At 43.8% G+C, this 25,677-nt stretch overlaps 3 protein-coding genes across 5 annotated transcripts; 2 read left to right on the top strand and 1 right to left on the bottom strand.

Moving 5' to 3' along the window:
• Positions 1–406: 406 nt before the first annotated feature.
• RB195_005020 (uncharacterized protein) lies at positions 407–7,858 on the top strand (the record flags this gene model as incomplete). Of its 2 annotated transcripts, none has more annotated exons than XM_064177292.1 (5): positions 407–704; positions 3,442–3,555; positions 3,618–3,697; positions 6,226–6,313; positions 7,815–7,858. In XM_064177292.1, the coding sequence occupies 5 exons, from the start codon at positions 407–409 to the stop codon at positions 7,856–7,858; spliced, it is 624 nt and encodes a 207-aa protein (XP_064034417.1). The 2 variants fall into 2 exon arrangements, with proteins under 2 accessions (XP_064034417.1, XP_064034418.1); XM_064177293.1 differs by lacking the exon at positions 407–704 and adding an exon at positions 3,238–3,240 and having other exon boundaries at positions 3,503–3,555; positions 3,607–3,697.
• A 448-nt stretch (positions 7,859–8,306) lies between these two features.
• Positions 8,307–15,031, bottom strand: RB195_005019 (uncharacterized protein; the record flags this gene model as incomplete). The annotated part of the gene is made up of 6 exons (XM_064177291.1): positions 8,307–8,376; positions 8,427–8,502; positions 11,184–11,277; positions 13,444–13,599; positions 14,590–14,682; positions 14,750–15,031. 6 exons carry the CDS (start codon positions 15,029–15,031, stop codon positions 8,307–8,309), a joined length of 771 nt encoding a protein of 256 aa, XP_064034416.1.
• Positions 15,032–16,522: 1,491 nt separating this feature from the next.
• RB195_005018 (uncharacterized protein) lies at positions 16,523–24,309 on the top strand (the record flags this gene model as incomplete). 2 transcript variants are annotated; one of them, XM_064177289.1, is made up of 7 exons in its annotated part: positions 16,523–16,736; positions 16,851–16,939; positions 17,098–17,190; positions 18,931–18,984; positions 20,438–20,549; positions 24,092–24,170; positions 24,240–24,309. In XM_064177289.1, 7 exons carry the CDS (start codon positions 16,523–16,525, stop codon positions 24,307–24,309), a joined length of 711 nt encoding a protein of 236 aa, XP_064034414.1. The 2 variants fall into 2 exon arrangements, with proteins under 2 accessions (XP_064034414.1, XP_064034415.1); XM_064177290.1 differs by having other exon boundaries at positions 16,655–16,736.
• Between the last annotated feature and the right edge of the window lie 1,368 nt (positions 24,310–25,677).

Genomic DNA, 25,677 nt, shown 5'->3' with positions numbered 1-25,677 from the left:
GTTCATAGTCGGAGGTTTTTCCTCTGTATCCAAAAGATGAAAAATGGAATAATCTGATGGAGGCGATAGAATTAGCGCAGAAATGCTGAAATACCTTCCTAGGCCTCGGATTCGAGACAAAATGAAGGTAATCCGTTTAATATCGACCGACGAACGGAAACCCGACTCGCGGAGACACGCTATGATAATTCTCCTCCACAAAAGGTTATCCGTCACGGAACCTAGACTATCGAGGAATCTCATTGCTGCGTATACATGGTTCTAGTTGTCTTGGACTGGCTTATCAAACATCGGAAAGAAAAGAGCGCAATGAGAAAACTGGCATTCGTCCTGGCCGATCTACGATTAACTAGGCATTCATTGTCTGCGCAGTAATCGAAATAAGGCAGCGGAGTGTCCGAAGCCAATGCAGTTAGCATTTTTGGATTCTGGAGCGGCTTTCGTCTCTTCTCAGAGAAGTCGTCTTTTCAACGCGCTCTGCGCCGCTGATACGAAGAAAGTTAGTTCACCATCAAGGTGCCCCTTGACCGACCTCGAGTACGCCGACGGTGTTGTTATATTCACGGAATGCAGTACGGAACTTCAACATGTTGGCAATCTTTCATCGAAACTGGCTGTAGCCTATTCACAACGTCTATCCCTTGATAGATGTAAGCAAGTGTTGGTCTCTTCGACCTCCAACGTGAATGGTGATGACGAAGTCGGTGAGTTCTGTTCCTTGCGTGTATGCTGAACAACAACGGGGAAAACGAGAGAGATATTCAGCAAAAATGGGCTGAGGCCATTTCTAGATTTAACTTCTTAACGAAATGCCTGTGGTCGTCTCTCACCAACGAAGTACAGCTGCGAGTATAGCTATTCACCCCATAAATACAGGGGACTTGGTTAGCACCGTCTACAGTGATGGAGAGGCTTGACTGCTCGGAAAACAAACTGCTTAGACAGTTGCTTCGATACTTTTGGTCCTGTATATGCCGCAATAAAGCATCCTCATCCGGAAGTCGATGTTGTGTACTGGAGGATGACACATGGAGGGCATCAAGATCTTGAATTGCCATTAAAAATGGCTACAGAAAATTGTCTCCTCTTCTTTAGTCATATACTGAGGAGACCAGCAGAAGCCTTGTTCAACGTGATCTGAGGAGTTTGTCGGGTTTAAAGGCATCACTCCACGAATCTGAGGTGGTACGGATTTCAGGTGGAGTATTCGTATACGGTATGGGAGACTATGGAGAGGGGGATGATTCCGCCCATTTTTTCCTAATTGCCGTAAAAAACGGCCCGGAAGATACGGCTTCAGGCGTACTTGCGCACTATTTTCTACAAAGAGTTCGACTGGAGCGACTGGAGTGCGCCAGCCTTGAGCGGCGCCGCATCTTTCGGCCCGTTTCTTACGGCAATTAGGAAGAAATGGACGGAATCACCCCCCTTTCTATAGTCTCCCATCCTGTATACGAATACTCCACCTAAAATCTGCATCACCTTAGATTCGTGGGGTGATGCCTTTGAGCTGAAAATGCCGTCTGGCTGAGAGCGGAATTTCTTGACACTCCGCGTGGATAGGCAGTTGAGGTGAGACGTATGCTTCCGCAGGATATGGAATAGCGACGAATGGATTGATTCTGGGCAAACTCTTGCGGAACATGGAAAAGGTTGGGTAAAGCTATGCTCAAGGAGGACACACCTCGGCGAAGATGCGTACAATCGCGTCAGACGAAAATATCAGCCCGCTGATTATCTCAAGTAAGTCAAGTGAGTAGGTATCTGGAAGCAGAAGTTGGTACGATAGAGAACATTTAAGGTATCCTACTCCGTTTTTCCCGTCAAACGGTAGGGAGCTGCACACAAAAATATTAAAGGATAAAAGGATAAAGTGTCAGGCATTGACCAATCCGCTATCGACGCGCCACCTGGTTCACCTCAAGACGTAGAACGAAGAACGTATACAATAACTATACAAAGACTCGCGGGGGCTAGCCGATGTGTCAAGTCAGTGTTTTTATCCTTACGGTAAGGTCTTGTACCAATTTATTGACCTCGGAGGGATGAAAGGCTTGGTGAGCACTAGGGCGGATTCAAACCTCGGATCGATCGTGTAGACAGTGGAACCTCTAGTTTATTTGCCACGAACAAAAGTATTAAAGAAAATAAAACAAAATAAAATATGCACACAAAACAAGAAGAAATAATCATCAATTTACCTCAAAGTTTTTGCAGCAAGGATATGGAGCTCCGGGTCTGTCAAAGTGTACATTTTGACTGAGAGAATTTCTCACTGCGACCGTGCATGGACAGTGCGATTGATCTAAAGGACAATTATATTCAAGCAACTATGTATGTAATATTTACATGTAGTTCATATTCTTTTCCTATTTCATTTTTGACGTTGAGTTACACGATGTGAACCAAATTTTTAACGACCGCGTGGAGCTCTACGGTCTCCTTTACAATTCTTACAAAAGAAAGGTGAAAAATCAAAGCTTTTTCAGAAATATGTTCCAGGTTATCATTCGACGCACTGGCGCTTGAACGATTTCTTCAAATGTTGCTTCATAGGCATATCACAGCCAGAAGTTGTCCTTCCAACCAAGTTTGCAGGAAGAATGGACCACAAAAACTCGGATGAACTCGGTTGGCTTTACATCGGGTGGCTTCCGCAAGTCATTGAAAGCGTTCCAATACCATGTACGCGTTCCAAAACCCCAACGATTATGAATTGCAGTAAAACGCGTTGGTAGATCCCAATCGGATTGATAAGCCAGAGACTTTATACTTTATTCTTTTGATTGGTTTATGTTAATGAATAAACAAATAAGTAAATAAACAGATAGTTCATTTCCATCAAAAGTGGAGCAATGGTAGTAAAGAAGGAATAACTGGACTTCCATCATTCTCGCTCTACTTTTTTTTTTCTTTTTCGTTTCTTCCCTAAACAAATCCATTCAATTAAATAGATCTCTCCTTAAACTGTAGTTCTTTTTTAAGTCTAGTTAGTCAGTGCTCACCCCTGCACTCTCCATGATTGTAAGCATGCCATAAGGTTGTGCCTCGTTCGCTTAGTGCTTTCTCCTCAAGGATTATTCGTGGATATAATAGGTAGGTACTCTATATAACGTACACATTGTTATTAAAAAAATGTTGTTTAAGGTTTTTATTGTTGATGGTACAAATAGGTAGTGGTAAACAATTTTGCGAGATATCCACATGGTTAGGTTCATTTCTATGCGTTCTTCAAATATGGTACTGTTGCAGACAAATATCGTCTCCATCTTTTCGCCGTTCATTTCTTTTGCCCGAGCGATTGCGACGCTTTCTTTCGAGGAATCTTTGCAGAAATTACGACTAACTCTGAGCAAATCTCTCTACACCTCCCAATCACACACTCAAACTTTATCTCTGTCTTCATCTTTGCTTATTTCCATCATGCACATTGGTGTCTAGTCTTACTTATGCGACTCTCTGAAGAAGGAGAAAGAGACACTGATGATGGTTATCGATTTAGGATCAGGATTATAAATATAATGTTGCTGATTCTTCAGTGCGGCGACAAGGATTGTGAGTTTGATTATCTGGAGGGAAGTTCCATAAAGTTGTACTCATTTTCAGATCGTTTTTAGTAGCACTAATATTTGGAAGCATCTTTGCCTTGTTGAACTGTATATTTGCCTTTTACAATTTGTTTCAAATAGCATTAGCGGTGAGCATCAATCCTGGACCAAGTAACTTGTAACATTTTTACGGTATAGTCAAACGAAAACTACCTGAAGCTGGTGCGGTTTGCGAGGCGGCTGCACTCCACGCCACAGCACAACTAACGGTTCATTTCAGTGTAGGATCATCGCTAGCTCTGCGAATCGAGGTAGCAGTGACCCCACCACGACCGTAGCCACTGGCTTATGCCGCTTCCGCGACTGTACCAAGCTTCAGGTCCTTTTAATCCAACTATATTCTTCCACTCAGTTCGTTTTCTCATTAGATCCTATAAGAATTCTTGAGATAATTTTTTAATGAAGTTTTCAAGGGTGGCTTCCGCTTTGTTATCATTATTTGTTTTATTTCCACCGTCTGCCAATATCTGCTAAACATTAGTGTTGGAGAAACACAAATTAAGCCGAAGGGTACCGCAAGCGGCCTACGCATTCGTATACGAGGTCGTTGATTATGGGAAGGAGGATGATTCCGTTCATTTCTTCCTAATTGTCGTAAAAAATGGCCCGGAAGATACGGCTTCAAGCGGTCCGGCTACAAAGAGTTCGATTGGAACGCCGCAGATTGCGCGCCAGCCCTGTGCGGCGCCGCATCTTCCGGGCCGTTTTTTACGGCAATTAGGAAGGAGCTTAGGCCACGCGTGTGTGTGCGTGCGTGCGTGCGTACGTGCGTGCGTGTGTGTGTGTGTGTGTGTGCGTGCGTGCGTGTGTGTGTGTGTGTGTGTGTGTGTGTGTGTGTGTGTGTGTGTGTGTGTGTGTGTGTGTGTGTGTGTGTGTGTGTGTGTGTGTGTGTGTGTGTGTGTGTGTGTGTGTGTGTGTGTGTGTGTGTGTGTGTGTGTGTGTGTGTGTGTGTGTGTGTGTGTGTGTGTGTGTGTGTGTGTGTGTGTGTGTGTGTGTGTGTGTGTGTGTGTGTGTGTGTGTGTGTGTGTGTGTGTGTGTGTGTGTGTGTGTGTGTGTGTGTGTGTGTGTGTGTGTGTGTGTTTGTCTGTGTGTCACGAAATTCGAAAAAGGGGGTGCGACGGGTCCACCCGGCGTCAGATAGCTATAAAATGAGTTGCGACGGGTCCCGCGGCATCGGATTGGTGCGCCGGCGCCAGAGAGCTAGAAAATGTGCTGCGACGGGTCCCACGGAGTCGTTGGTGCGCCGGCGCCAGACAGGTATAACGTGGGGTGAGACGGGTCCCGCGGAATCGAAATGGTGCGCAATAACTTCGCGTGCATGTCGCAAAAAATAAATGGTTGAAGCCGTTTCATAGCCGTGGCCATTGCGCGCGTTGCTTTTCACCTTCATGACTCCTCCGCGTATCTATTTCTTTCTTCGTTCGTCTCAAGTTGGTAGCATGCCGTTCTCAGAAAGTGAAAACGCGCATGAAAACGGCTGCTTAAATAGTAGCAGGATGTTTATGTGATCTGACGTGGAACGTTATCTTTATCTGTATTAAGATGTCTTTCACGTCATTTTATGTTAAAACATCATTCTGTGATAACTATTGGGGGAAATCAGGAGAAATATCCATACTTCGAGTAATGCTTTCAAATTGTATCTACATTATTCTGGCATCAAAGGAGTGTTTGTAGCTGATGGTAGAATATTCTCCAAATGTAGAATTGACGCATTGGTAGGAAAACTCCGTAATTTTTAATCCATAATTTAAAATGTAAAGAAGAGAAGGAAAGTGTTGTTATAAAAACGCAAATCTGATTTTACAGAAAACACCACTACTATCAAATTTCATTGATCAGTGAAGGGGAGCGAAGCTAAAACCAGCGAAAGTCTGAAGTCCGGCTTTAGCCGGACATTCAGACTGGTCCCGTATAAGAATACTCCACCTAAAATCCGTACCACCTCAGATTCGTAGGGTGATGCCTTTAAATTGAACACGAGACAAGAGCATAATGACCAACTACCAGCGGTAATATATTTCGCAGAAAAGCGTATATCGAAACTGGCAGCGATGCGGTCTCGCTGTCTCTATGGGCAAGTGTGGAATTCGAGGTGTAGATCACGAGTAAGGGCGTGGCCCCGGTCAATTCCCCTTAATCGTCCTGAAAATTGGCGCGCGAACGACGTTCGTTCCTGCAAGATAAATTGGGACGCGTCGCGGCTGTACACAGGCCGCGTCTACGTGCGAGCGGTCGAAAATCAGTTAGGTCTCCTCAACGGCTTATTCGAGTAAAACCAATGAATAGGCTGCTGAGACGACCGAAACGTGTACATAGAGAAGTGTTCTAACGTACTTCGTAGGAACTAAAGTGGTTCTCACTCCATTTCGTTTCTTGGAACGATTAGGGGTGGGGAATTGAACGCGCGCACGGCTGCTGCCTCATGCTCGTAATCGGAATGTTTGCCATCAGAGACCCCAAAACCATCGGTTTCGTGATACGCTGCCTTTGAAATGTCTTACTGGTATACGGTACTCAAAGGAAAACAAAAAAAAACCTACACTTAAACACTTTTTTGCCACCCTCATAAACAAACAGGTGTTTTTTTGGCAGCGAAGCGAGCACAAGGTTCCAGGTTGTTCGGAAGTTGGACGGAATGAAAAAGAAAGTAAACCTAGCGGAGAAAGCGCTAAAAGAACGACGACTACCGCCCGACCTTTATGGTATGTTTACTACTGAACGATTTTGGAGGATGCACGAGTAGGTGGACAGCGGCTAGTTGGGCTTGTAAAGGAATAGTAGTTTCATGTCCAGATAAAAAGAACCGTTCGGAGAAGAAAACAGTAGAATCACGATGGTAGCCCAGCTCTTACCAGGACCATTCACTTCGTTTATCTGGGGTGGTACGGATTTCAGGTGGAGTATCCGTATACGGTAAGTCGTAGATTATGGAGACCGGGGTGGTTCCGCTCATCTTTCCCTGCCATCACTGCAAACGGCCGACCCCTGGATCCTGTTTTGTACGATGTTTTCTATTGCAGCGCGCCACCCTTGCACGCGTAGCGTCCCTTACTGCCTAGCGAGGCAGTCCGAATTTGACGAATCGCAGGGCGGAGGCGGCGCAAGGGGTGGAGCGTTGCAATAGATGGCGTCGTACAAAACAGCATTCTGGAGGCGGCTGTTTTCAGTGATGCAGGGAGAGATGAGCGAAACTACCCCGTCTCCATAATCAACGACCCCGTACACGGATACTCCACCTGAAATCCGCACCACCTCAGATTCGTGATATGCTCCCTTTAACTTTGAAGGATGCGGAGGATTTTCCTCATTCATCTATTTAAACCAGAACAGCAACTATTTGTTACTATGTCAACAGAATACATGGTGAAACACTGCCGTTTCTTTCTTAGATAGTGCATCTAAGAGTCTGAAGAGAATTATAGAAATACCAGAGTTCTCGTGCTACGAAACTACGTTCTTGCTGCGAAATTCCTTGGACGGACAATTTCTGCTCGTGAAATAAGGGAACGTTTTCTAGGAGCCAAAGTTTTACGTAGCTTTGAAGGATCTAAATTGGGCAATAGGAGCCTTTCTAGTGAGTCAACCGTTGAAGTGGCAATTGTTGTACTAGAAAGTTGTCATAATCCCATAGTCGGGTCAAAACGACGTGAAGCTCATTGCTGTGTTGTGTAAGCGGGCGCGCCCGGAGCTGTGCGATAGAAGTAGCGGTTGAGATCCAAGTGGGACCATCGCGAAGTGTAGCAATAAGTTGTGCTAGCATTCGCACACGATCCTAACCGCTACGCTTCACCGTATCGCTTCGGGCGCAACTGCTTACGCATTTGCACCGAACATCATCTCGCTCTGATCTCACTACGTCATCGACTTGCGCTTTGGTGGTGACATCATGACCTTTGCTGTAATGCATACAGTTTATTTTCAAGTTAATCACACACTCATATGTATACCGTCGCAGCGGGGGTTATGCCACGTATCTGCGGTTCCGGATCTCCAGATATCCTCCGCAAAATCGTTTGGGCCACCGCAAATTGCTCTCATTTTACTGTACCTGCACTTCACGACCACAGTGCACTGAGAAAAAAAGGGGCGAGTTCGGATAGTTTCTTTCTTAGTAGCTTCCAGCTCCATACACTCACACACTTCCTTTCAAGGAGTTTTACACATTAATTAACAACATTAGATTAATTGAGACTTCGTTTTCAGCTCGACTACAAGACACCGCAGACACACAGATTGAGACCCAGTGATGAATCTTAAGAAAACTTTCAATCAACAACGAAGGCATAACAAACTTTACAAACCAAAATACTTTTATAAAAGAATAAATCATTAATGCAGAGCATGTCCGATGGTAAAACTATCTCATTACTTAATCCGCTAATGCATTCCGAGTAAATCAAGCCGAAAATCCTAGAAACCTCCTTCGCAGCAGATTTGTTCAAGTTTAGAGATATAAAGAAAATCTTCGAGCTACCTCAATATCTGCAGGCTTTTTCTGCTCACTTGAGTTTTTTCTTTTAATGTACTTTTCCATGAAAAAAAGTGCAATGTTTGTGAACTGGATGAACTTTTATTCCCACAAAGCGGGTTGATGAACGCCAGACACTTTATACTTTATCCTTTATTGTCTAAGCGAAACAGTATAAAGAATGATGTACGTAAACAGTTTTAAAGCAACTAAAGGTTGAAATTTCGTTAGGAGCAATCAAATAAGTGTTTATAACATTCCTGAGTTACCACAGCTTGTTTGTATGACAGACATATTCTAAAAAAATTCAGTTGTGCTTTACAAAAGAACTGTTCATCGACCGCTACCTTGGTTGGCAGTTCTTAAATGAATCCACAAACATTCCGCACCCGAAGAACTCTTTACACACAAACGCTGCAAAGTCTGAAACAAGTTTCTATTGAAAAGAAAACTTCGTCTTAAAGGCAGCTTATCACGAAATTGACACAGTTGGGAAACATGTGGGCAAGTATGGAGTTTGAGGTGTAGATTACGAAGAGTGTGGCACCACTCAATTTCTCTGGTCATCCTGAAAACCGGCGCGTTGTACTGGGAGTATCCAGCTCCACAAAATCAAGAGACGGGATTCGAAGTCATCTTCTGCGTCACCCATCGAAGGTTGGAGATGCTGCCGCGCCTCCCAAGGGAAGCAAAATATGGGCTGGATACGTGAGGCACATCAACGACAATCGTTTGAGCAAAACAGTAAGCGGATTTCACACGATATATATTAGCCGCATTGCAATAGCACCGCTGACCCGATTGTCAGATCATTCCAGCCTACAGAAGTTACGGAGAAGAGCATCATCCTGTGAATTCAGTGCTTTTTGTAGCCTAAGTTGTACCCATGTACAACCTACGAGTAATGTTGGGAACTTCTAAACCTCCTGAGGATAAGGATAAGGATAAAGTTTCTGGCGTTAATCAATCCGCTTGGGATGCTCCCCCACGTTCACTTCAATTCAGAATCGTTTGAGGTTAACGAACGTGTATCTGGCCTATACAATGACTTGCGGTGGCTAGCCGATGTGTCAAATCAGTGTTTTTATCCTCCCAGACAAGTCTGGTACCAATTTATCGACCCTGGAGGGATGAAAGGCTTGGTGAGCACTAGGGCGGATTCGAACCTCCGATCGATTGTGCAGTAAGCGGAACCTCTAACCGCTACACTACACCCGCACCCTCCTGAGGATAATAGGAAAATTCGCTACTTCTCTCTCATTGCACCAAAACTTTATTTAAGATGGCATGTAGAATTAACTACACTGTCTCATAAATGTCGGGTACAGGTCCGTTTTCTATCCACATTACGAGTCTACTGTACATAGGCTTATAATCTGTCGTTTTTCTCCTTAATAGTTTACTTGATTCAGTGCTCTCTGCAACACTCACTATGTATTTTTCTGTTCATATCTTTTTGTAACTGCGTAGTTCTCTCTGCCCCTATGGCCAGGAGACCACCTAGGCTACCTGTGTTATGGTTGCGCGCGTCTCCATGAACGACTGAAGCGTGACCTCGGCGAAGCATGTTTGCGCCTCGTCAGGTATAACCACCACTTAGTAATGTCTCGGAGCCTCTGTTTTAGCTTTGAAGGCAGCGTACCACGACTTTGACGTGTTGCGGAATCTACAGCGAAAGCGTAGAGTTTGGCCATTAGACTGTGAAACCCAGCGTGAATTGGGTCCTTTTTCTCTGGTCGTCGCAAAAAACGGAATGGAAAACGTCGTTTTTTTTGCGACTATTTCAGTTGCACCGCACCCCCTTTGTGTACGCTCCACATCCAAGTGTGATCGGTCGAAGACGTGTAGTGTCTTTTCACCAATCTGTTCAAGTGAAACCAATGAATGGGCTGCTGAGAGGACCGGAACGTGTACACGGAGAAGTATTCTACTAACGTACTTCGTAGGAAATGAAGCGGTTCTTACGCCATTTTTTTCGGACGACTTAGGGAAGATCAATGAAACCATGCTGGGTTCCGCAATCGACTATCCAAACTACGCTTTCGCGTGTTGAGCAAAAATCCTTTTCTTAAGTAACAAATGGCTTTCCTCTGAAAAGAATTCGAGAAGGCGATAGTTCATCTATCGACAGCATCAATACTGGAAGTGAATAGCTCAGCCAGTCGGGGCCCTAAGATCTTAGAGGATGTATGACATGTGAACTAAAGCTACTAAGATAAAAAAGGAAAATAGACTCAGAACTACTAGTTTTTAACTCTTAGTATCTTTAGACTACATGTAATGGATCCTCGAATACTGCTTAGGTTTCAGGGTCTCGACTGAATCAGCTATACCAGTTATGAACAGTTGATTCGTGGTCTGAAATGTAAAAAACATCTGTCACTTGAGGACGGTTTTTGTGCTCTATGAAGGTTCTGCGCTCAAAAGTCCGGTTTAATTGGAACAATGTTGAGTGGGCCTCTGCCTCCGAACCACCTTTGCACTCCTTTACCTAATAGCGCAAAGATCTCAACATCTGAAATTTCCTTCCAAATATTTCCAAAGTTTGTTGAGAAATGCATGTCAGATTAAATTGATGTGTGAATTAGCAACAGAAGCGGATCACAACATTCGCACATCACACGATCACTTGACTATAGCTCAGGGCACAAGCGGTTCTGGATTCTACCCCAACATTGGAAGTTTGGAATACTCAGTGTTTCGAGAATGCAAGCAGCCGAATCTCTCCAATACTGATGCTCGAGTTCTGGTAAGGCTGAACGTTTCAAGCAAACGCGGATAACGTCAAACACTCGCATCCCTATACGTTCTAATCAGTAAGGTTCTTCGAATGCCGGGTACTCAAGTAACCAGTTTTCTCGTACACTGATTTGTATCACTGTTCATTCCGTCTGCAGGGTCAAAGTGCCGACGTACCCGAGAGAAGCGCTGAAAACTCGTCCAAACCAACGCGCGCTAGCATTTAATTTACTCCACCCTCACAGTCATTTTTTTCGCTAAAACGATGGCAAATAAGACACATAACAATAAAAGTATGGTATCTCTGCCGTAAATCTTCGGCATGTTCAAATTCTATGGATTGAAAATAGAACAAAAAAGCGCACCTAAAGCTCCTGGGCAACCCTCGTCTTCTTGTTTTCTGAGATAAATTTCGTGTTTCGCTGAACATGGCTGTTGAATTCCAAGGGACGGGTCATCCTGACAATGAATCGTTCTTAAGCAGTTGAAAAGTTCGACTTTCAATGAACCTCGGCATAGTTGAATTTATATTATCGAGTTTGATAAGCTGTACACGCGGTTGTTAAATAAATTTATTGGCCAACGTTTCGGCTATATCGCCTTCTTCAGAGCCTAAAAAGGGCGATATTCAATCTACATTTCAAACGACCAACCTCTCCACAACTGAACTGATAAACTCCACGCCTACTTTCAATCACAAATTTAGTGACTACACTGAATGCTCACCTTAGATCGGAGACGCCTAGCACGGACCGCTGACTGGTCGATCACGAGGGCGAATGGTTCGAATGTCACATTCGGATCGGAAGAACCATTCGAGATGTGGCGCGAGTTCCCGCGTTATCGACAGACATTCACCCTTGCGGTTCATTTTAGGGTTTTTGGCTTGGATCCAAAGTGCCTCCAGCGATTTTCGAGCCAACGTTTTAGATTCGTGCGCTAACATTTGGACCCTAATTTCAAAATCGGCTCCGTCGTGTTTTTGTGTTCTATGGGCACCTAAAGGTGTCCATTCTCGTAACCTATTCTTGCCGTTCACGTGCTCTTTGATGCGGATATACAGCGGGCGTGCCGTTTCACCGACATACTCGTCTCCACAGTTCGTGCAAGAAATCAGGTAGACTACCCCGGATCTCAAGCAGTCTCCTGGACTACCTGTTTGACAAATAATACAGTTCGGTGTTGTACAGAGGGTATCGTACAAACGATTCCGAACTAACTGACGTTTCGAATTGTTCGGTGGTATTTCAACGACCGAATCGGAGCTATCCGGGTCTGCTCTCCTCAGACGTCGCCTAATGGCAGCGCTCATTTCATCGGAGATGTAAGGAAAGCAGAGAGGTATCTTATCCGTGGTGAGGTTTTCCAATTGCCGTGCTCGTTCACTTCGGTATCGTCTCGCTTCAGACGTTCGGATTTCATAACCATTCGAAACAGCAATTTCGTGAGCCAAAGAAGAAAGCTGTGCTTAACAACATGTTTCGCACGGCAAGAGCCGTTTGTGGTGGACCTGAGGAGAGAAAGGAATCATTAACTTTGGCTCACGAAATTGCTGTTTCGAATTGTCATGAAATCCGAACGTCTGAAGCGAGACGATACCGAAGTGAACGAGCACGGCAATTGGAAAACCTCACCACGGATAAGATACCTCTCTGCTTTCCTTACATCTCCGATGAAATGAGCGCTGCCATTAGGCGACGTCTGAGGAGAGCAGACCCGGATAGCTCCGATTCGGTCGTTGAAATACCACCGAACGATTCGAAACGTCAGTTAGTTCGGAATCGTTTGTACGATACCCTCTGTACAACACCGAACTGTATTATTTGTCAAACAGGTAGTCCAGGAGACTGCTTGAGATCCGGGGTAGTCTACCTGATTTCTTGCACGAACTGTGGAGACGAGTATGTCGGTGAAACGGCACGCCCGCTGTATATCCGCATCAAAGAGCATGTGAGCGGCAAGAGTAGGTTACGAGAATGGACACCTTTAGGTGCCCATAGAACACAAAAACACGACGGAGCCGATTTTGAAATTAGGGTCCAAATGTTAGCGCACGAATCTAAAACGTTGGCTCGAAAATCGCTGGAGGCACTTTGGATCCAAGCCAAAAACCCTAAAATGAACCGCAAGGGTGAATGTCTGTCGATAACGCGGGAACTCGCGCCACATCTCGAATGGTTCTTCCGATCCGAATGTGACATTCGAACCATTCGCCCTCGTGATCGACCAGTCAGCGGTCCGTGCTAGGCGTCTCCGATCTAAGGTGAGCATTCAGTGTAGTCACTAAATTTGTGATTGAAAGTAGGCGTGGAGTTTATCAGTTCAGTTGTGGAGAGGTTGGTCGTTTGAAATGTAGATTGAATATCGCCCTTTTTAGGCTCTGAAGAAGGCGATATAGCCGAAACGTTAGCCAATAAATTTATTTAACAACCTCGTGTACAGCTTATCAAACTCGATAACATAAATGAATCATTGTGTTATTATCTTATCCTCTATGCGGCTAACGCTAAAGTGCACCACAAAATTCGCCTTCGCGATAAAGAATTCCTCTGAAATTTCTTCTTATTGGAAAAATTAAGACTACTAAATGATAATTCAAAAGAACTGCTAAAACAAGACTTTTACCTTATTACCAGAGATCTCTTTGCTGACCATCCGACGCCTCCGTGCAGTGTTTTGTTCTGGTTCTACATCGCCATGATTACGATCATTTGTGCTTTCCATCGGTTTATCGTTGGACAGCTTTTGAATATAAGATTTTTGGACATCCGGACTTCCTCTCTAAACCAGGAAATTCTTGTTCTTGGTCCACAACAAAAGGATTGAAACAGAAATGGAATCTGTAGGAATGGAATATCAATAAGTTTGGTTGGAAAGTTCATACAAAATTATTCTCTCTAATTACACCACGCATGCCTTAACATTAAGAAAAAGGGTAGTTTACTGCTTCTCGGGAAAAATATGCGCCTTTTCATAGTTTTCTTTGGAGGGGACGCGGCAAGTGGGAACTCGCACATACCTAGCCGACTTGACCGCTGCGCAGTGATGAACTGTTGGTGGAATTCGTTACACATTACACAAAACGAAGCTAGTGCAAAGCAAAAAGTGCGTTTTCTATGTGTTCGCACTTACCGATCCACTATTTTTCATCATACAGCGCTGAAGAAGTATGAAAGCGGCACAAGGCATTTCCGCTGCCGATGGCGCGTCACGGTCACCAGGGCAAACTTCGGTGGTGGTTTGTGCAAGCAGCGTCGGGAGTGTATGACTGAGTAATCACTTAACTAAAGTAACTGGATCGAAGAATGGGACTTGTTGCAGCTGGAAGAAATGAGACTCAGTGTCTCTGTTACTCTATAAGCTGTGCTTAGTCTATCTCCTGAAAGACCCTAACAAGCCAAGTTAGTGAGTACAGTTAAGTATAATAGAGTCAAAACAGTATGAAGCACGGTGTAGTTGCGCAGGCTGCTGCGCTCGAAGCGGCGCGGTGGAGCATAGCAGTTAGGATTGAGGGAAAACCCTTGAAAGCCTCATCCTTCGCTGCAGTTCACGGTGGTTCCATCTCGATTCCAACCGCTTTCTTCATCGCCTCTCTTCGACCGTAGCCAACTGCAGCGTGCTTCATTTTGACCCGACTATAAACTTACAGCGACTTTCGACAACCTAAAGAAATAGAAATGTGAGGTGCACTTGCGAGAAAAAAAAAAACGTTTTAAATGTGTTTTTCAATTATAAACCAATCGATCATTTAACTGATTTCGACGAACTCACTGATCGCTTGTGTATATTTTTAGAAAGCGTGTCATAAAAGTTCTTTAAAAGGTCTCTTGATTGTTCCTTGTTTCCAGCAAAGTTGAAAAGGAACTGAACGAAACTACGATCGCATTTAATATCAATTTTTGGACGCAGACAGTTACGGGTAATCACTCACGTACATATCCCGGTGAATATTTCCTTCATTGAGTCCCAATGTTTGAAAGATCTCTTTATTGATTGCCTTTTTCCACAGAGCATTGTTCACATAAAGGCTTTCTTCTGCAGATAGAGAATCTGGTGTTTCAATCTCTTCAATGATAAAAGGTGTTGTTTCCGCAACGTCTTCAGAATTTCCTGTAGTTTTTTCTGTGCCAGAATTCTTCACGTGGATTCTGTCGATAAAAATCCCTTGTGAGAAGTGGCTGACAAGGAGTAAAAATGATGCGACCTTCCGCATAAATGGTGGACTGGAAATGAAATCTTCCTCGAGGGGTGTTTACATCCCAGTTAATAATAGCCTGTTTATGTATTGTAGTAATGTGTTTGTGTTCAACAAGTTCAAGAACTGTCACAAAAAGCTTGCAAACTTACTTTTTCTTCTGAAGTACATGTCCTTCAACTACGTTATCGACATATTTTACTCTGTCAGAAGGAACGGTTTGTCTTTGGAGTAACACAAACAACCATAATTCCTACTAAGGATATTTTAAAATCAGCTCAGAAGCTGTTTCCTCATGTCAACTCGTTATATGAATGCACCTATATCGACGAAGATGGGATTTTTATAGAGATGTAAGGGCACTGCTATAGTCGCGTCAAAACGACATGAAGCTCGGTGCAGTTGCGTAAACGGCTGTGCTCGCGGTGGAGCCAGCAGCTGAAATCGACACTGGACCATCGTGAAGCGAAGAGTGGTGCGAGTAGCAGGGATGCAGTTGCGTAAGCGGCTGTACGCAGTACGATGGGACTGCCGGCTGCGAACGAGGTAGAACCCTTGCTACTAGCACCACTCATCGCTGCAGTTCCTGATGGTCTCATCTCGTTCGCAGCCGCTTACGCAACTGCACCGAGCTTCATGTCATTTTAAGCGGACTATACACACATTAAGTATTAGGTCCATTCGAGAAACCGTAACCCATAACATAACAATGTCACGAAAACAGAATTTCAGAGTGAATGGTAGCCTAAGATATTAAAGCTATAAACTTATTATCAAACTTATCAAACTTAATCTGAAGTTCTTGCAGTTATTCTGACAACAGAATTGAATTAGAACACAACAGAATGTACGGCAGCTCAGAGCTCCGTAACTTGCGCCCTTCATCTTGAACTTATGGATTGCAATCACCTCTATTTTCGTTAAAGGCATCACTCCACGAATCTGGGGTGGTGCGGATTTCAAGTGGGTTATGCATATACGGAGTCGTAGATTACGGAGAGAAGGGTGATTCGGTCTATTTCTTCCTAATTGTCGCAAAAAAAATGGCCCTGAAGATACGACTTTGAGCGTTCCGGCGCCCTATTTTCTACAAGTTCGATTCGCACGGAGCACGCCTTGTGCCCACGCCGCATCTTCCGGGCCGTTTTTTGCGGCAATTAGGAAGAAATGGACGGGATCACTCTGCTCTCCATATTGTACGATCCAGTATAGAAACTCTCCACCTGAAATCCGCACCACCCCAGATTCGTGGGGTGATGCCTTTAAAACGATGTTTATTCCAAAACAACAAATTAAACCACCAGTATTCAGCTCTTTAGATCTAAAACTCATGGCACTGTTCAAAGAATAAAATAGGATAACATGTTGTGGACTTCTTCAATTTTTTTTCTGAAAATACACTGATTACTGGATGAAATTTGATTTTGACTAATTAGACTTTTCGCGCAAGATCCGCATGCAAAACAAAAACTGAGATATTAACGGTTCTCGTTCAATACATTTTTATTCATGTTCCGTCAAGTCGGCTTTTTACAGAGCTTGTGGTATCGATCGAATCAAAAACCTCAACAAATTCACTATCAGAAGGTGGTCGATAAGGTACACCTGCATGTTAGCTTTATTCGTAGTTTGTCTCTACCAATGAAGGTTGTTTTGACTTTTACATGGCTTATACTGTACTGTGTGCAACCAAAAACCGTCAAACGATATGGTGATCCAGTGGGTAAGTTCGATTGATTAATGCCGTAGATTACATATAAAGGTGACAAAAGTGACAAAACTGACATTTACCTAAAAGACGAAATGAATGGTAACAGAAATTTTACTCAAGCTTTAGTCAGAAGAAAGCCAAGAATGCAAGAACCTCTCACGCGAAATCACACATCTGATTCCACTAATGAAGGAGAAATTGATCGAAATCTTACGGTATGTCCCAATGTTTTCAAGTTTGATCCGATAGGAAAATGTTTCGTCTTTTCTCATCCATTTTTCCATGTGGAGAAATGTTATCGAATGTAGAGTTAGGATATTTTTCAATCACTTATTACCGCTAATAATATAACAGAAAGAATTTCAAACTTCAGACGTTCTCTGACTTGGCAAGGAAATATACGGCGGCAAGAAATTTGCTGAAGAAATTTCTAGCAAATTCCTCGGATGCGTATATTGACAACATAGTTAGTTGATCTCCCTAAATTTCCTAGTAAAGTTCCTAATTCCTTCATCACCTTTCAATTGAAGTTTCTCTATTTTCCTTCGTTTTTTTATGAATTATTATGAAACGTAGCGCTCGTTGTTATCACGCTTTTCCGTCCGCTCAAATTTTTGTTTTTCATTGTTTTTTTACTGTTGAACGGATTCCTTACAAGGCCGCTTGTTTTTGGGTTCGTGGGTTCACATCAGCATGAGCATTAATTATTTGTATTTAGGGAATGAGAAGTTCTCACGTGATTGACCGTCTTATACGTTTTCATGCGCTGCAAAATAACAAAACGTGCATTTTGATGGGCTCTGTATAAAGTCGAATTACTCTAGCACGTACACGCGAAAGTCAATACCATCATGACTCTCTTTGTTCTACGGAATGGTCGAGCTGTCGAGTAATTTTTCGATTTTCTGACTCGCGTGAGAGACTCGTCCACTGGTTTCTTCTTTCGCGAGGGGCACGAAGAGTATGAAATATTTCCTTGAAGAACTTTTTGAAATTTTGACCATTAGGTTCTCGGTCTACCTACAGTACGCTTAATATCGCATGGAACCCACTCACCCGCTCCCCTAGGCGCTCGTTTCCTGCTGCATAGCTCAGACGAAAGAACTTTCACCATGTTAATTTCCCAACCTAAGTATACATAGCTGGAGCATTCGCATATATTCGTTTCCGTTGAGCTTGAATGGGGCATCAGAAACTTATCCATTCTCCATGAACATCGTCATGCTGAAATTGAAGCATAGGTGACGAAGATGGTCAAAACTGTCGTTGAACCACATCTTCTAATTCGTACACATCCAATTCAGGTCGTAAGTTTTTTTGAAAGGGTCGATGTTCTTTGCCATACTTATGTTGACAAGGAAAACAACAAGGGCAACAACGTTAGTGGCGTCATCTCGTTTCGGTCAGTCCGATGACGTTGTACTTAATCATTCTGCTTTGCATCATTAGATCTTCAAAAGCCACTTTCGATGTACGCGAGCAAGCATTATAAGTGTAAATTGTCATCCTAGTCTTTCTCCCGTCTCGGTAGCTAGGATGACTTTGCAACCTCCGTCCTTCGCGGCGCCACCGTACCATGTTTCCTCCGGAGTAGGGAAACTCTTTCTTATTGCTGTGACATGCATATGGTTTCAAAAATCATGGGCAGACTGCAGTCTGTGGTCTCGTGAGTTTAAGGAGAACGTTGCGTTCTTCCAGAGTGGAGAAGCGGAGGTTATCCGTTAGTGGCGACTCCAAACCGCCTCCCTTGCGCCTCTCAGTCACTTGATTGCAGGCTTTTGGCTGGACCAATGTGAAAGATATAAGAATGTTATGAGTCAGTCTTAGAATAGCAGAAGAAGAGAGTCCGTCCCTGAATCCACTCCCATTTCTTTGCAGGCATAATTCCGCTTTTGGCCCGCGGTTAGTCCTCTATCCGCTACCTGAGGACGCGCCACCTAGCCTCGCAACTAACAGGAAGTGATCCTTCTAGTGAGGGAGATTATCCATTAGTACAGTCCAGTATTTTCCAAGTATTAAGGAGACAAACATCTAATAGCAAAATAATTCCTTGCATGCGTAGGTCATGGTCATTGTGTGACATGTACTAATTTCACATTATGAGAACAAATAGAAATTTCGATGCTTCAAGAGGCTCTATATACTTCATCTGTTTGTCACATAAATACAGATGGCACCGATAAAACCTTTTAAAGTCAATTTATAGATTGAAAACGAAGCGAAGACCTTAGGAGGTACTGCACAACCCGACGATGATAAGGTTTGAAATTGTTTTTGATGTTATATATACTTGACAAGGTGCTTATTTTCATGCATAGTTACGAAATTGCACTAGTCTAAACGAAGCGTATCACGAAATGATGTAGAGTGGAAACGTGATGGAAAACATAGGAGTTCGGGTTGCAGATTAGGAGTGTGAACGTTGTCATGTTCAGTTCTCCTCTACATCCTGAATAGCGGCATGGAGAATGGTGTTTGTTCTTATTTCACTTCTTTTCTCTTTATGAGAACGCGTCACCCTTGTGCACGCGCTGGATCCACGTGCGAGCGATCGAAAGCCAATTAGGTCTCCTCAGCAAAATATTCAAGTAAAAGGAACGATTAGGTTGCTGAGCGAACCGGAGCGAAAACAGGGTTTGCCCCTTCTAACGTACATCGTAGAAACAAATGCAATTTTTACACTGTTCTTCAGTACGATTAGGGGAACTTGTCCGTGGTGACGCTCATATTGGCAATTCACACTCCGAACTCTACATTTCCCAAGGTTTCTCAATTATAGTAAAATCAAAATGACATGAAGCACTGTGCTTTTTCGTAAGCGGGTGGGCTGGAATCAGCGCAGTGGAGCGTAGTTGTTAGGATCGAGGAAGGACCCCTGCTTGAGGATCACTCAACGTTGCAATTCACGATGATCCCACCTTGAATCCGAAAACCGTCTCCACCGCGCCGCTTCAAGCACAGCATACGTAACTGCACCGTGCTTCGTGTAGTTTTGACCCGACTGTATGTCAGATTCATGACACGGTGCCTTTAACTGAACGGTTACAAGAGCAACATCGCAATGCTTATCATGTCACGAAGGAAAAAAGACGATAGCTCTTGCAAAATAACAAAACTGAGCCTGTTCTATTAACTGATAACAGAGCATTAACTGATAGCGAATGCTAAAACGCACCTGCGTTATCTTCAAAAGACTGGCGCATCCATGCAAAATCTGTACGATATTACGGTAACGCAGCATGTCCGAAATTGTGCTAGACGTATCTGAATCCCTGCTGGATTCTCCACACCCTGAACTCATATTTCTTGTTTTGCCTTTTAACAGCAACTTCGAACACACACCTCACGCGTAACCTCCTCCATTTGCAGCAACCATCACACACGAAACATCAATAAGAAGTGCGTAAAGTACTTGTCGCCATAGCGTCCCTGAAGATGAAGATGAGTTAAAATTTGAGAAATCAAGGAGCGAAATGAATGCTGAGATGGAAAAATTTTTGCCTGTGATAAAGCCGAGAATTATGAAAGAGGATATCTAATGGTGTATAGGCCTCATTAGTAAAAAAGACAATTCTAGTAAAAAAAGACAATTGAGCATTTTCCTTGCAAAATACATAGATGATGTAATGGATCCGCACTAGGAAGAGATGTCTGACTCATGACATTAGCGTTGCAACATACTCAGGAAAGGAACGTAACAGTGGACTTTTCAGGAGCGAAAAAGCGTCACGTTAGATGGTCGTCGTTCAATTAATACCCCATGTTTCTCCAAGCACATGTTATACGTCCAAGAAAGCGAGCAGAAAGGCTGCCAAGGAGCAGTCAGTAAGTGTTCAATTTACATCGTTTGGATGATTTGTAAGTTAAGCATTTTGCGGATTATAACATTTGTTAAGTGTGAGCTAGTTAAAGACAACGTATCACGATTTTGATGCGGTGCAGAACTCAGATCGAAAGCGCAGAGTTCGGATAGTAGATTGAAGAACCGAAGGTTCGGTAGATTGCCGAATTCAGCGTGGCGAACAGCTCATCCTTCCCTAATCGTCGTAAAAAAAACGGCATGGAAGACACCGCTTTTGCGACGATTCCTGTTGCAACTATTCTTATACCGCAAATGAGTGGTAATGAACCTGACATCTTCGCAGTTCACTACATTTTTGAAGAAGAGCCTACATATATAGTGCAGTGCAAAATTTTAGGCCCACCCCTGATTTTCCTAATAGCGGCCTAAAAACGGATCACCGGAGCAAGGCAATACCACCACCGCATTTCTCACCTGCGAGAGCTTCTATACAAATACCCTTGGCAAGATACCTGATCATCCCAAGACCCCACGAAGTTTTTTTTTTCTGAAAATAGGCCAGGGCAAAATTCTAGGTCCACGCGAAAATTTCATGATTATGGCTTTCCCACGCAGATTTTCCCATGATCATATTATCCCGCGTAAAGTTGGGTATAAACAGGCCGATGCAAAGTCACCTATTTCAATGGCAAAGTCCAGCTCACATCTCACAACTCATCTCCAGATCTCTCTCACAACTGCATCAACCATTATCTGAATAACACAGCAGCCCATAGGGAAAAAATCACTATGTCCAAGAAAGTTATCTAGAAGGAATGAAAGGCGCTTAGTTCGGACATCTTCCAACAGCAGCGAGGCCGCGGACAGCCTCCGGCATCTTCCTGATCTGCCTGCATCAAGATGGACAGTACTTACACCGCTGTCCTCATATCGTTAATCGAGTTATGAAACATGCACTTCGTTTGCCTGACCACCACAAGGTTGTCAGCCTTAAGTTCGCTCGCGCACACATGAGCACGTTTTGGAAAAAGGTGAGATACTCTTGCAGATAATCTGCCAAGTTCTTATTTGATATTCAGCTGGTGTTCTCCGACGAAAAGAAATAGAACCTCGATGGGCCCCACGGCTACAGACACTACTGGCCAGATCTGAGAAAAGAAGAACGAGTCTTCTCAAAGCGTACTTCGGTGGTGGGACATGAGTGCTTACCTCATTCACTAGACTTGATAACGCGACAGACCACAACGTACCAAAGCCATGAGTCACAAGTGTTTTATATAGGGACCTCACCGCCCGCCCCATAGATCAAAACTAGCATAGGTTGTGATAGCAATGCATTCATCCTTCTTGTTCATTTTTGGACTTTTGGCGGTTATCCAAAATGCCTCTAGTGTTCTGCGTGCTGTGATCTCCGGCTCGTAGGATAATATACTAACCTCTACCTCTACTTCGGAGTTTGGATGACATATTCTACGGTGTGCCCCGAGTGGGGTGAAGAATTTAGATTTTGCGAGTCCATCTAGATGCTCCTTGACCATAATACACAGTGGACGTCGCGTTTCCCTTATGTAATCGCCACCGCACAAACTGCACGTGATACGATACACTACTGATACCATGCAGTCACCCTCTCTGCCATACGGGCAAACCACGCAGCTGGGAGTTGTACAGAGTCGGTCATACGCGCGATTACGTACCAGCCGACCCTTGAGGCTCACTGGAGGTATTTTCACAACCCTCACGTCATTCTCTAAACCCGCTTTTCGTAAACAGCTCCGGACCACTCTGCTCATATCATCAGATATATTGTAGAAAGGGATCTTTTCTGGGCCATCCACTACTACGTTGGAACTTCGAGGGATGTCATGTTTGTCGGGTAGCACCATTTCCAGTTGGGTACCCATTGGATATTGCCACTTTACGGGCCAGATCTACAGACCATGTTTTTTCCTGGCTACTCGATGAGACTCTTGCCGCCGTCCTGTACATGTTACCTACAACAGATTTCTCATTTTGCTGGGATGCGCTGAAAGATAGTGGATTAAGATGTTTTTGCTACTGAGTTTCCGGTACCACCTAGTCTTCCATATCCCATTCCGCAAGTAAATGTGCGTATTCAATAAAGCAACCAGTTGTCTATCGGTTTCTCCCTTGTGAACTTACTGTGCAGACACTGCTGATTGAGAAGATTGAAGCACGTGTCTAGTTCTGCTTCTGCTGAGCAGACGACGCAACAATCATCTCTGTAACGAAAATACAGCGGTGGTTTGCGGCCTATTATAGGCTTTTCGGCCATGAAAACAATTGCGAGAGCGGGTGCCAGCCTCTGTCCCATAGCTATCTCTCTAAGCTGTCGGTAGTACTGTCCCGACCATCAGAAAATAGAGCAATTCAGGCATGACCATTTATCAGTGTCATGATCTGCCTAATGCTCAATCCATACATATTCAATGAAGCCTGGCGCTGCGTCAGCAGTTCATGAACAGCTGCATCGCTACATCGTGTGAAACGTTCATATAGAGTGACGTAACGTCAAAGGGCTCTACTACACATTCACGCTCAACCGACGTACTGCGAAGATGTTATAGGAAGTTGTTAGAACTGCTGAGGTGGGCAGAGACATATTTGAGCAGCTGATTTAGGATTATGTTGAGCAGCCAGAAAATTCTATTTGTGGGGCCGCCGATACCACTAATGATAGGTCTCACTTTAAAGTCACGTGGATCGTTCAAAGCGAGACCATTTTGACAGCTTGTGTTTTGATTAGCGTGTATAGGACAGGATATACGGGTAAGTCGTTCTCGAGTCGCTTAATAAGGTTTTTAATCGCCTTGCTGTCCCAGCTGTTGTTTAATAAAGACAATTAATACCAGTCTTGGCTACAGCTCAAGAAAATCAATAAAAGACTACGTTAAGCAAACGACGTAGTATTGATATCCTTATCAGCAGTACGTCAAATAGAATGTATGATGTTGTTTACAATACAGACGAAGTAACAAAGTATTGAATTTGTTCTCAGACCTTATTTTTGTAACAAATCACGGTTTTTATGGAGTGGACCTAAGATTTTGCACCGACGTATTTTTCAATAAAAGTTCGTGGCATCATGCGCTTATCAGGTTTCCTGCCAAAGGTATTTGTATAACGGTTATCGCAGGTGAGAAATACGGTGGTAGTATTGTCTAGTTCTAGTGATCCACCTCCGCTATTAGAAAAATCAGGGGTGAAACTAAGCTTTTGCACCGCACTATAGTAGAGTGAAAACGACGCGAAACACGCTGCAGTTGAGTAACCTGCTGCGCTCGAAGCGGAGGAGGTTAGCGGTTACGACCGAGGAAGGACCCTTGCTACCACCATTCTTCGTTGTAGTTCAGGATTGGTTCCACTCGATTCCAACCGCTTTCTCCACCGCCACGCTTCGAGCGCAGCGGTTTACACAACTGCACCATTCTTCATTTCGTTTTGACCCTACTATACCAGTCCACACAGACACTGCACTATTTCCATTCTCTTAACAGTTACAGTACCTGTACACGTTCTCAGTTACTGCATTCTCTCATTTTAGGGTTTGCTTCGAGAGTATGTTCAGAGTTTCTCGATTGTATGGCACGCGTAGAAACATCGTACTGGATTTGTAAACCAAAGTAAGTTTTTGCAACAATGACAATTCTGTCTACTGCACTTGGTATTCCTTGTTTGAATATCTTATTCAGGATTTGCAATAGATTTAGAAAAATGCCAGAACATGATTATTGTCTCGACTTTCTGTTTAAGTGCAATTGATTAGCTTCCATAAAATAAATCGTTTACAAATCTGTTTCGCTTAAAACAGTCTTTGTAGTCAATAATGATTTCTCCATATTCACCTTCCTATTATCCTGTAGCGCATCTAGATAGCGACTGTACCATTCTTATTGTTTTCAAAATAACAAGCGTACTTTGAGAATAGTTGTACTTCCACGGCTAAAATCTACCATGTCGCTATTTTTCGAGAAAATTGCATTGCCGTCCCTTACAGTAACTCGAGACTTCCATCAATTTGCATCTTTACATATTCTATGACCTGCTTGACTTAGTCAAGGCCTGATGTTATCGTGCACGAATGTACACAACTTCGCGGGAGTGTCGTCGATGACCACAGGTCTGCCTAACCTTCTTGTTTTTCAGCAAGAAAGCCTCCACAGAAACGGTCCTTTCGTTGCTACTCCATATCCTGTTTTGCCCGAACTGCATGCACCAACTCAATCTGGAAGTGGAAGTTTTCGGAGAGTAGTCTTTTCCAGCTTGTGCCCGACGGATATTTCAGAATCTGTTTAGGAAGGTGGTCTGCTGATCTCCTCAGATTGTGAAAAAAGAAGCAAAGACGATTATCTGTAACAAATTTTGATTCAGGTGTAAAATACTGGTACTTTCTGCGTATCATTCGTCGTCATACAGCAGGTTGACTTCCGCGTAAACATCTTCATTGTGGGATACCAGGCCAAAAGTAGCCGAGCTGCTTTTTAAATAGCGTCCTTTCCGTGTAATCAAACCTCTCCATCACTGTAGGCTGTGCTGCCCAAGTCTCTGATCCACACATCATAATAGGCCGAATAGCTAAACTCGCAGCTCGAATTCGTTGGTGATATGGTTGTCGACTACAGAGATTTCGTCAAGGATTTGAATGCAGAAGTGACCTCAGCGCATCTTCGTTGAATATCTTTCTCGTAGTCGCCATTGTTCTTCAGCATACGCCCCAGCTTACAGAACTCATCAACGAGTTCGATCGTGTGCACATACACTATGATTCTTTTTGAAGGTTTCAAAGAGATCCACATTCGCTTGAACCTATCAATGCATAGACGTAGTCCATAGGCTGCAGTCAGATTCGATAAAAGGTGGTCAAGAGGTACCCGTATGATGTGCCGCCGCGTACCCAGGAGGCTAATGAGCGTCGTTAATTGCACCGCGCGTCTTCTGATACCGTCATAATCGCTACAGTGGCCTGATTGCTCCTTTTGTGCTACGTCTTCAAGACGCCACGCCCACGCCACCCTCCCCTCCCATTTCGCCGCGTCTACCGCTCTTACGACGATTTTTTTTTCGCAGCGCCTACAGCTCTTATGATGCGCTTTTAAAATCGAACGGAAAGGAAAGTACCTGGTATTAGAT

The sequence above is a fragment of the Necator americanus genome, chromosome I (assembly GCF_031761385.1).
Source record: "Necator americanus strain Aroian chromosome I, whole genome shotgun sequence".
Taxonomy (NCBI): domain Eukaryota; kingdom Metazoa; phylum Nematoda; class Chromadorea; order Rhabditida; family Ancylostomatidae; genus Necator; species Necator americanus.
This window is presented reverse-complemented; position numbering and strand designations above follow the sequence as displayed.